The sequence below is a fragment of the Amphiura filiformis genome, chromosome 3 (assembly GCF_039555335.1).
Source record: "Amphiura filiformis chromosome 3, Afil_fr2py, whole genome shotgun sequence".
NCBI classification, from domain to species: Eukaryota; Metazoa; Echinodermata; class Ophiuroidea; order Amphilepidida; family Amphiuridae; genus Amphiura; species Amphiura filiformis.
Genome location: NC_092630.1, coordinates 17836556 through 17848702, shown reverse-complemented (window position 1 = coordinate 17848702; position 12147 = coordinate 17836556). Strand labels below are relative to the sequence as shown.

At 37.7% G+C, this 12147-nt stretch overlaps 1 protein-coding gene and 1 non-coding gene across 2 annotated transcripts in view; both read right to left on the bottom strand.

The window, feature by feature from the left end:
- The window catches only part of LOC140148148 (adhesion G-protein coupled receptor G4-like), a 48133-nt gene that overhangs the window by 25249 nt on the left and 10737 nt on the right, over positions 1 to 12147 (bottom strand). The window contains exons 5-10 of the mRNA XM_072170007.1: positions 11514 to 11636; positions 10679 to 11072; positions 8281 to 8391; positions 7006 to 7130; positions 5131 to 5277; positions 3942 to 4296 (exon numbers count right to left, since the gene is read on the bottom strand). Coding sequence (XP_072026108.1) covers positions 3942 to 4296; positions 5131 to 5277; positions 7006 to 7130; positions 8281 to 8391; positions 10679 to 11072; positions 11514 to 11636 — 1255 coding nt within the window. The remainder of the gene's footprint in view (positions 1 to 3941; positions 4297 to 5130; positions 5278 to 7005; positions 7131 to 8280; positions 8392 to 10678; positions 11073 to 11513; positions 11637 to 12147) is intronic.
- Positions 3688 to 3761, bottom strand: Trnat-ggu (transfer RNA threonine (anticodon GGU)). Its single transcript has one exon. It is a non-coding gene; the product is annotated as a tRNA-Thr (tRNA).

Below are 12147 nucleotides of genomic sequence, written 5' to 3'. Positions count from 1 at the left end.
ATCGCTATGGGCTTTTTTTTTCTGTTCAGATTACATGATCTTATTACACTAAAGATGAGTTGACATGTGACGTCATTACCAGGCAATCTGTCGGCAATGGCTATTGTTCCTTGCCAAGTCGCAATAAGGCCATTGAACAATGGTCGTATGCAGTTCGCTCAAGCATATCGATAGGACCGAAGAGGTTATATAAATATGGAGAGCCAATAGTAACTCATTGTTCCTTTGATGTCGAATTGATTTGCCTAAAAGTCATTCATAAAGCGGTACATTTTGTTTAGGATAAAAGGGTACCGCCATGCCATTAAACATTTAACGTTTTACTCTCATGAATATTGATTGGCAACATTTTCCAATAACGGTGCTCAAATTCGTATCACAGCGCTATATATTGCACATGCATATTTAGAGAGCCTACGCTGACACTTTTGAGAAATTATCGATTTTATCGGAAATCTTTTGGAGAAGTGTCACACTAAGTTACTCCCCTCCCTTAAACTATACTGACAAAAAAACTCAAAATTGATAATAATAATAATAATAATAATAATAATAATAAGTATAATTGTAACACTTACAATAAGCACAGCAAAATTTGTAAGATGGTCACAATGACATATGCTTCTATCAGTTTCACTTGTTTCCACGCGTCTGCAGCCTTCATTAGACCAGTCGCCTAGCCCATTCTCCAAATCAAAATCCCAAAATACGCATTGAAAATTGTTAAATTCGGTATTTTCATTTTCAGGCTGCAATGCGTTAAAAAATATCAAAGATATGAAAGTTATGATTACAGAGTTTTAACATCACCGCTTCACATAATATTGCTACCCATTTTTAAGCCTATTTTAATGGCGCAAGACATTGTACATCCATTATTGCCATAATGTAAATTTCACCCCTAAATCACATAATACATGCAGATCAGGATAATGCAAATTATCTTTTTATTTTTTTTGAGGATGCAAAAAAAGGACCCTACCCTCCTCCTCTCCCGGATACAAGGGTCGGTACCACAACGTCCTTCTATCACGTCATTTTGTAACTCGTATGACGTCATTATCAAATTGACTACCCCAAGACGCCCCATGTCGCATGGGGGGGTTAGAATGGGAGATCACACAAAAACAGCCAGATTTTCTAAAATAACGACAAAATCTATTAAAAAAGGCTGCTGAATTCTGCAAAATTGTGAAAAATGAGGAGAAATGCTGCTAAATATGTGTGATTTACCATTTTCCCCCATGTGACCTGGGGCCGAAAAATTGAAATCCTTCAAATCCTACAAAAGAAGAACTGTTGGGCTATTCCATTTGAATTCCATACTCCCCATCCGGCAAGACATCTTCCACACAGGGAGTGTGAATATCAAATGGAGTTGCCTGAATGGGTGACTACACTTGATATCTACACTCCTGTGTGCAAGAGTGACGTCATGCCCTCCATCTAGAGGGTGTAAGGATTTTAACTGGAACAGCCCATTGGCTGCATTTCACACATCGGACATGTACAGGTAGGCTGGTAAATCACAGTGTAAGCACATTGTGTACTTTGGAAGTTTGGAGCTGTGAATTTTGCAAAGTTGTGAAAAATTAGGAGAAATGCTGCTAAATATGTGTGATTTACCATTTTCCCCCATGTGACCTGGGGCCTCCCAATTACCGGAAGTCGTAACACGCTAGTCGATCTACAGCGAAAGCGTTCCAGATTAACACTTTTTTTAATCAAAATTAATGCAAGAAATACGCTTTCCGTTGCTTTAAATATGAGTACAGTACCTCCTTGTGAATATATGTTGACATTACTGGCTGATCTGAAGAGAGGTTATAGATTTCGAGTCCTTCAATGGTAGCAGAAATGACATGAGTACCAACCACTCTCACACTTTCAGTCGTAGACTCATTTCTAAGTCGTCTAGATTGAAATAATTTGCTGTTTCGATATAGTATGAAAGTAACTGGTACTATCGCGGTAGCATTGACTGTGAAGAAAGAAACATAGTCGTCTTGAATTATGTGTAGTAATGAATAGCTGTTCGTTTGTGAAAGTCACCTACCTTTTTACATATATTCTCTTAAATTAGAGAATAAATATCAGACATTACCTTCAAATTACCCTGTATGCCGCCCTCGATAAAATGCTGCCCTTATTAATCTACATTGCCCTTTCGGTTCATTTTTTTCTCAGAAATTAAAAAAAATTATTCCTCAGTTTAATAGCCGAGTTCAGGACTGATCGACTTTACTCTAACATTTAGCCTATAGTCTATAGCTTAGCGACGAGCGATTATATTTTTAGCCAACATGGCCAATCTCATTGGTCATATACCCGATCGTTCAAGCAATGGAGTAAAATATCAGCTTAGAGTATTATAGGCAGGTCCAAACCAGGAAAAAAGTAACACTTTTTCCTATCATGACCATACTAGCTCATACTTGGCATGTTGTTACTTTGCATGAAAGAAGTAAAATGAGCCCACGGGCCACCTCAATTTTTCCTTAAATCTAATATGGCGGCCAAAATCCCATAATTCCATTAGAATCCTTTAAAGGTCCGTAACCCGATCAACAGCATCATCCCCCCGATTTTTCTCATTGTTGATGAGTTTTTGATATCATAAAATGAATCGTATTTTTCTCATTACCATCCTGCAATTTGACGCTTCAAATCGATGTATTTCCGATGAAATCTTGAAAAAACCACCTCGTTAGAGGCTACCACTTGATTTGGTCGATATTTTACACGACACGGGAGTTTTAGGTAGTCATAGAATGAAATCGGAATAAATTCACCATTCGTCCACAAAAATACATCAAATGGGCCACCTAATATCAAACTATAGATGGCGCTATAATGATATAAAACATAAACAAAAATAAAGAAATACATAAGGGGCGAAATAAATAAGAAAACATGACCTATATTGTCAAACATAATATAGAAGAATATGAAAAAAATTATGAGGGCACCTCCTCCCCCCTCCCATTAAAGAATTAGTTAAAAAATAAAACAAAGAAAATCGTAAATTTGTGAAAATTAAATGTGCATGATATAGCTAAAAAATAAAGAAATAATTAAGCGAAATAAATGCAGCATGGGCTATCTGGTCAAGAATGATAATGAGCGCAGTGATATGTAATGTTTTTTAAGATTAATCAGTATGAATAGAGGGTATAAAAGTGTACAGGGGCGAGCCGGTTTTCAGTGTCACGGCGAACTTCCTGTTTCCACCGGGACATGCACTCGCTGTTGTTTCAGGATGCCTGACCAGAATGCAATTTACGTGTACCAACGTATTGGCTTGCTAATTATTCACATTTACGCTGAAATTGTTCCCGTTTTCTCACATAGATGCATAAAGGGGACGATATTTGACATTGTATGTAAGTTTGAAGAGAATCCATAACCTACACCGATAGGGTTACCCCCGTTAATTGATTAATTTTGGCCGCCATCTTGGATTTAAGGAAAAAATTGAGGTGGCCCGTAGGCTTATTTTCTTTGTTTTATCCAAAGTAACATACATGCCAAGTATGGTCTTGGTGGGAAAAAATGTGGGTTTTTTTCTGGATATACCTTACTACCTAACGGAGAAATAAAGTTTAATCTATGTGGTAAATTAAATATGAGAAAGGTTTTTAACACAAGTCAACACATACATAAATGACAGCCAGTGAAAAAATTTCACTGACTATCCAGGATTTGAACCTGGGACCTTCGGATCACCGGACCGATGCTCTACCAACTGAGCTAATAAGTCAGATGGAGAAGAGCAGTGATGTCCTGGATCCTGGATAGTCAGTGAAATTTTTTTCACTGGCTGTCATTTATGTATGTGTTGACTTGTGTTAAAAACCTTTCTCATACTCTTACTACCTAACATTGACAATAAGAACGGCAGAAACGTGTTTCTCAGAATAAAGGATATCTTGCATTTTTACCTTCAGAACTGAATCTTAAGACAACTTCCGACGGCAACGCAATGGACGTATCTGACTCATCGGCTGGTATATCATCCGGATCCTTAAATATTTCAGCATTTCCAATACTATCGGTACTCTGTGCAATATTGGAAAATCCAAATCCATTCTGTATGTTATCCTGAGAAAGCTGTGCAGCTTTGACTTCAATGTTTGTTCTGCTGACGGTGAAATTCGTTCCTGCTTTATGAAGAATTGTTAATTGTTCTTCCAAGGAGCGCAAAATGCGAGTTGTAATATTTTGGTCAATGGCACTAAAAATGTCATCTTCAATGTTGAGAATGTTGTCTATTGTTTCAATGACTGATGTAGTAACCTAGGAGTAGAAATGAGGTTTGTAGTGCAATGCTTAGTTCTTTCGTTGGCTAGAAGAGAAAAAAATTACTTGGAAATGGTAGACTGAAACAGTTGCAAAGATCTAAAGCAACATCTCTCATGAATGAAGGTGTACAAGACAAAGAAGAAATGGCCAACAGAGATTGGATGAATTAAGAGGTTGGAAGTCAATTAACTGCATGCAGCCAATCTCTTGTGGACACATCTTGGGTGTTACGCCTTTATCCAAGAAAGCCATAATTTAAAATCAAAATGCAAGATGCTTCAACATACCAATTACAGGTAAATGTTGACCTTTTGGTCAAATGTATGCGTAGAGAACTCATTTTGAAACAACTGCTGATTAAAAACTTCAAACCAAGAATTAAATCAACCTTAACATTGATATCAAGAACGTTTTGTACATAATATTGAAAAGTGCAACTTTTTCTGAAAGCATCATTTTTGGACAATTATTTTTGGTCAAGAAATTGTTTATGGAAATGAACTTTGAGAGGGTTGGTAAATGAGTATATGTAAAGAAATGCTTTGTAATTTTAGGGGGGGTGTTTCTTTTGAACCCTGTACGTTGTGCCTAAGCTTTTGTAAATGAACCCTTCAGACCTTCATGCCATGGGCCCGGACCCTGGGCCCTATTTCAAGCTTTAAACAAACTAGGCAAGTAGGAAAAATAAACATTGTACTTTAAGTTTCACATCGAGTTTGCTTTGGTAGTGATGTAACTGCGTATTTCGCTGTTCACAGTATCAATTTTTTTTTTTGTTGCTTTAATACCATTTATTCTTTGCTTCTTGATACTTCATCATTCACGTACTTCAGGGGATGCTGACTGCACGTCGACGATACTTTCTAAAACCACCGAAACTGCCTCCAATTCTGTGGCACTGATTTCACCGCTTCTGTTAGTAATTTTTGCTAAATCATGGCTAACTTGTGCCACATTGTCCTCGGTTACTGTAATCTAGGAAATTAAAATATTAAAAAACCACAAATATTTATCAAACGTATTTCAACACACAAAGCTGCAAAATACTTTAGTGTAGGCCCCTATCTTATATTTTATCCCGTTTACTGGAAATCACAAATGATAGGAACACAAGAACAATAAATCATATTTTACAATATATCATTATTACAAAATACAACATATCAAAAGGCAAATGAAAAATACAAAGAAACAAACATGTAGCTCACCTGAAATTTTCGATTGCTAAAACTACAACTTCTTCAGCAGAATGATCCAGTTCATTGATTGATTTGACGACCAATTTGACGGCCCTTGACTTGTGACGTCAGAACTGGATCGTAGACTCTAGATAAGTTGTAGCGCAATGGGGAGCCCAGTTGTTATCCAATTGTTTGAAATCTGTACTTGGAACATTAAAACAATAGGCCATCCGCATCCCCCATTGTGGTGGTTCAGATATGTTAATGACACACACACCAGACTAATGATACGTTACGCCCAGGAATTCACTGATCACTTGAACTCTCTTGATCCGGATATCAAGATTCACCACAGAGGGTGAAGATAACAGGACTCCGGCCTTGTTGGACACTAACAGTCATAAAATGGGACGGCTCACTTGATATCAGTACCAGTACTTGAACTTATCTTCCAATCACCCTTTACAGCACAAATTATGAGAGATACACACGCTATTCCATCGCGCAGTCTCAGTGATTACTGATCCGGTAGATTGTGACAAAGTCGCACATCACTGAAGCACTCTCTAAGTGTGGGTACCCTAAGTGAGCATTTGAGCATTTTGAAGGAAAAAAGTAAACCACCAAAGGACAATACAAGCACCAACAAAGGACAAGTGGTCATCCCTTATGTCTTAAGGTATCTCTGATGCCTTAAAACATATTTTCAGCTCATTTGGCATAAGAGCGTGTTTTAAGCTAAACGCGCACACTACGTCAACTGTTAGTTGCGACCAAAGACAAAACGGACAAAAAGGACGTTACAGGTCCCGTTTATCTGATTCCTTACCAGGGTCAGACCTCCCAGGGCAATTGCTCGAAATAATACATAGAAGAGACGGGAAGATCTCTTAAAACACGATTCCTTGAGCATATGCAGCTTAGCTCAACGGAACCTCGTCCGAGGTATCTCAGCACATACACACAAAGTCTCCAGGACCTTCATTCAAGGTGATAAAGTGCAGATCATCGACAGAGAACGACAGCATTTCAAAAGAGGGGTCAAAGGCAATTCATATCCGGGCTAACCAATCTTCTATGAATAAGGACGGAGAGGCGCCACAAGAGTCTACGATCCTGTTCTGATGTCACAAGTCATGAGTCGTCAAATTGATCAACAAATCGATCAACGCACTGGATCATTATGCTGAAGAAGGTTGTAGTCTTAACAACCGAAAATTTCAGCTAAGCAAATTTAAACTTATTATTTCCCTCGTTGTCTTTGACCAGGATCTGAACCTGAGACCCATGGGTCTGACATTCTATAAAAATAAAAAGTCAGCAATTTGTTTATAGTGAAAGTCAGGAAAAATTGTTTGGGTCTGACGATCCTGTCAATCAAAGTCCGACAGGGCCAGTGATTGGAAGCACTGCGTATTACTACAGCGGTTGTTTCATTAGTTATGCGATGCTAACCAATCACAAGCCCTGTTGGGAATTTGAAACTAGTATATACTTAATTGTAATTGTGGTAAACGTTTACTTGAGAAAGTTGTATGAGCACTGCGTTGATATCTTCATCCCCAATGCAATCATTGACTGTGACGTTTTGCCATACAGCTCCAGACACTGGGTCTTCTATACATTGTCTTGTCCCTCTTGGGCCCACTGTAAAACAAGATAGTGGTCAGAATCTGCTGAGAATGCATCTGATGTCTCTGTACATACCCAGCAAACACAAACATTTTCTTAAAACGTTTATTCAAAACGTTTTTTATTAAAAGAACACTTATATAAAGATCATGAATACGTGTTTTTAACGTTATTATAAAATATTTTGGGAAAACATTTTTGCACAATATTTTAGAATATTTGGAAAGTTAGAATATTTGGTCACGTTTTCAAAAATTTTTAATGAATATTATTTTCATACCCTTTATATAACCCGAAATTTAAACCTTTTCCAAATATGTTAATACATTGTGTGTTTGCTGGGTAATGTCGTGATCACCACATACTGACGGATATTAGCCAGTGTTAACTACATGTATAAACCGTCCGTGTCCACATCCGTTTAGTCCCAGGATGGGCGACGAGTCTGAGTAGATGGTCTGGTAGCTAAGAAAAAAACAGGTCCTACTTGTACTGCATCCGTTTGAATAATTCCAACTACAGAAGGCCGCTCCGTTTATGTCACTGTTTTTGTTTATTTTTGTCACTTCATCCAACACAACTTGACGCAGTTGCTATTTGATCCATAGTCTCTTAGTCTTAGTCCACTCAGAGTCCATAAAATATGGAACCAACATGACAACTGGACCAACTAGTAAATTGGACCAATTAATGGTAATCGGAACAAATTGTATTTGGAATGAGTGGAAAATTGTGACAATTAGACCAAAAGAAAATTAATTGATAATTGGACCAGCTAAAAAATAGCAAGTAGACAATAAGGTACGGACCAAATAAACCCGGAAATATTTTCGTAATAAGCCATTCTGCCCACCTTCCGTCCTTCTCAGTCTACTTTACTGCGAACAAATTATGAAATCTTGACATAATCCTTAGACAATAAAAACATAGCTTATAGTATAAGACTATAGTTGACTTACACATTATTGACTAATTAAAATAATTAATCATTACAAATTAATGGAAGATTTATCAATCCAAATAATAATAGCTAATTGAAGATTTACTATTCAATAAAGTAACTGCTAAGTCTGATAAAACATTAAGAAAACTAATTTTATTACGTCACTTTTATTTAATGCATTCCTGATACATTCCTGATACTTTACAGAACGTTTATTATTACCTGTTCCAAAATATGGAGGACATTTTTCTTCCGATTCGGCCACCTGGTCGACCTCTGTCTCTGACCACGTCAATAGATAAGGATCATTAGTTTCATGTACTGGACACGAACCTGTTTAAAAATGGAAATTAGCTGTTATTAATTCTTTGCAATTATTTACAAGACCATGGCAGCCACATGTTTACAATGAAATAACATCGAAAGTCCGACTGGTAAAATGGTAAAATAATTGAATGGCTAGTTTCAGGTGGTTTACAAACAAATTCACCTGTTAAATATCGTAACTCAACCTGATCTCCCAACTAAACTATTGTATATAGTCAGTTTAACAATGATCTTAAACCGATCATATACGGCAATTTAAGATATCTTAAAAGTGATAGCGCCTGTGTTGTTATGAATTAAATTTAGTGCGTTTATGCAACGTTTTGAGGTATGGGGAAGGTTTGGGAGTTGTTGGCAATAAAAAAAAGAAACAGTACTCGAACACAATTAGCGCTCAAAAACAATAGCTCAAATAACAATAGATGGCAGGGCTTGAAGAATGAGGGAAAATAAGTGGTAAAAAATGTACAAAGAAAAAAGAAAAAAGGAAAAAAGATGACGGTCTGTCGATAACTTAAAGTTACGCATTGCTTTCTTGCCCTTCGGGGTAATTATATATTGGATCTCCATTAATAATGAACTCAACTTTGAGAATCTCCAGCCTCAATGGTGTATGGCAAGCCGATGACCTCGTTACCCTCTATCTAGTAGGTTAACACGGTGTGATATGCCCTGAGTAATTTAATATTAACATTTACATTTAAAGCTATTTCATGAGAGAAGGGAATCCCCTCTTGTGAGCAAAGGCATATGTGTATATATTACACGCTTCCTTACTGGAAACTAGTGCAATGAGTCCAGGATTGGGGTGATGTGATCGTGTTTTCTCACAAGTCAGGCGGGCATGTTCTGAATGCGCTGCAGCTTATAGATCTGCGTATCTGGAAGGCTAAATGACAAACTGATACAGTTGTCCAGCACATTAATCGAAGTAATCGAAAATTTGACGATCTTTCGTATCCACATTGACGCAACACGGCAGATGTTGTTGACTTGCTTTGCCATTTGAAGAGAGTCATACATAATGATTCCATGATTCCTGGCGTTTGGGACAATGTTTACAGTAGCAGAAGCGATTGTGACTTGCGAGAGAGTTGACTACGAACTTGCTTTCATAGAGTACAGACACAGCTTACTGTGCTCTGAGCTTGTTGTCGTGTTTGCTACCGAGTTCTATTTGAACTTGCCTTCAGTTTTTGACTTGAATTTGTTTTTAAACTACAACATGTAGTTTTCGCTGTTTGATTTTACATTTAGTTGTCTGTCCCTGAAGAAGAGCAGTTTATCTGCTCGAAACATCGGGGTTTTTTTTTTTGGTTTTTTTTTTGTTATCTGCTTATGTGCACAGTGATTTTCATCATTGTACACTTTGTACTGTTTTCCTGACACTTCTGTGGGCTAATTGGCAATTTTTGGCCATCGAACTTTGCCTGTACCTACATTGGTTGTTTGGTTCTCTATGTCTGCTTACGTGCATAGTGATTTTCATCACTTGTTCCAGTGCACTTTTGTATTACTATTGATCCGTGTTGTTCTTGCAGGTTTAACACTTCTGTGGGCCTTGGAATTGGTAATTTTTGGCTATCGAACTTTGCCTACTTCCATGCCTACTTTTGTTGTTTTTTGTCCCCCTCTGCATACCGTCTAGTCTGTATTTTGTTTCCCCACATCAAGTTGGTATACCATGCTCTCTTTCTTTTCAGCCATACACAACAAGCAAATCGACCCGTGACTTTTCGTGCCCCATAACGTCTTAACGATAGGTCGTACACGCAGAAACATTTCTGGGATCCGCGGGGTCAGACGCATAATTTGACATGTTTGAAAGTGTTCTTGGAATAAAATTGATTTTTGCCCCTTATACGATCCTATGGGGTCATTTTGGGGTCTTTTTAAGGGTCACGGGCTCAAAATATTGCTTGGCAGACAATATATTCGAATTCAGCATACCCAAATTACCAAATATAACCTAGTTGCCAACTTGTACGCAAACTTGCCATTAGGAACACGATTAGAACCAGTCTAATAGCCCACCGATAATACCGGGTCAAAAGGATGCCCTAAAGGATGCAACCGGGAAATCTTTTACGCCTCTGCATTTACTAGAATTGTTTTTAATAAAAATAAAAACCCGCATACCGTTATAATTTCAAAAGAGCTATGAGACAATCAATTTTGGTTGGCCTTTAGATAAAAATATTGATATGGTCACCATTGTCCATCCAAAAATATATTTAGATCAAACTTTTTCTCACGATGAATTATAAAGCAATGAATTTGAATTTTAACTCACCAGGACACTGATTTCCATAAACATCCATCAATATATGGGCAACTTCCTCACGTACACAAAAAGGAATTTCATTATAGGCCAGGCTCCACGCAGTGTAATTATCCATGCAGGTCAAAAAGGCATCGCCTTCGCAGCTCGATGTATTAAAGGTTACTGCGTGAACTTCGACACAAAAAGGGCACGGAGCATAGAGACTTATCGGCGTTGAGGGCTCATTAAGAGGGTCCGGTTTGTATGCAAGCGAAATGGTTACTTCTTCATTTGACATAACTTGAAGTGGCTGCCGAAGTTCGCTGTAGTAGACAGACTGAGACTGGCCCGGAGACTGGTCATCATAGAAGGACGTGTATCTACTTCCATATCCTTCCATGTATCCATCCGAGTCCGACATGGCCTAGTATTATATCAGAGAAAAAATATTGTTATGCATTTTTCGTAGGACACCAATTGCGGTGGAATATTTCATCATCATCATCAATTCATCATCATCGTCGTCATCAACCTCGTCATCAATTGTTTCCTATTTTGTTGTTGTTTTAGTTGCTGTTGCTTTTCTACCATTACTTGTTCTGTGGTGGAAGTAGCGTTTCTTGTATTGGTAATGGTGGCGGTGGTGTATATAGGATGAGGCGAATTGTGTTATTCTAGTTGAAACCCATACATCCCCTATGGTAGACACAACCTTAATCTTCCACACAGGAGGTATAGATTTCAAAAGGAGTCCCCCATTTAAACAGTTCCATTTGAAATTCACACTTTGTGGGGATTAATGCCATGTCTTTCACTGTGGATTTCAACCGGAATATAGCCCAATGTAAAACGAGTTTTGGTTTACCGTGTATGCTGTCAAATCATGCAAAGATTTTGAGGTCGTGATCCTTATTTCAATTTCTCCTGTTTCGAAGAAGAATCCATCACCAATGACGTATTCGTACAAAAAGGAGATATCAATCGCAACCTGATGTGAAATAGACAAATGCACATAAACAATAAGCTCCAGAATTAAGTTGGAAACACTGTTAATGTTGGAGAGAACGTAAATTGGAGAGAAACTCAACAAGTAAAATAACAAACAAGTACAGAGATACCAGCCATTTATACATCCTGGAATCGGGAAGATTTTTGACACCAATCAGGCAGATGTATGGATCTTACCAATACCATCAGTATGCTAGCACACACAGGCATTGTGTTATGAAGCTGACTGGCTATTATTACGTCTAGGTCTAAAAGATCATTCATACCAACATGAAACACTGTTGGCACTGGCGGCGCCGAACCCGGCTCTTTCAATTTTGGTTTATTGATGGCTCTCAATTTCATTCAAATATCGTTTAAGAAAGGGTCTTTTTTTCAAGTTTTTCTCAAAAGAGTGTCAATTTTTCATTGCTTTTTATCAAATTTGCGGTTCAAGTTGTTTTCCAAACATTGGCATAATTTGGGGCCTGTTTTTTGTTTTGTTTTTTTTT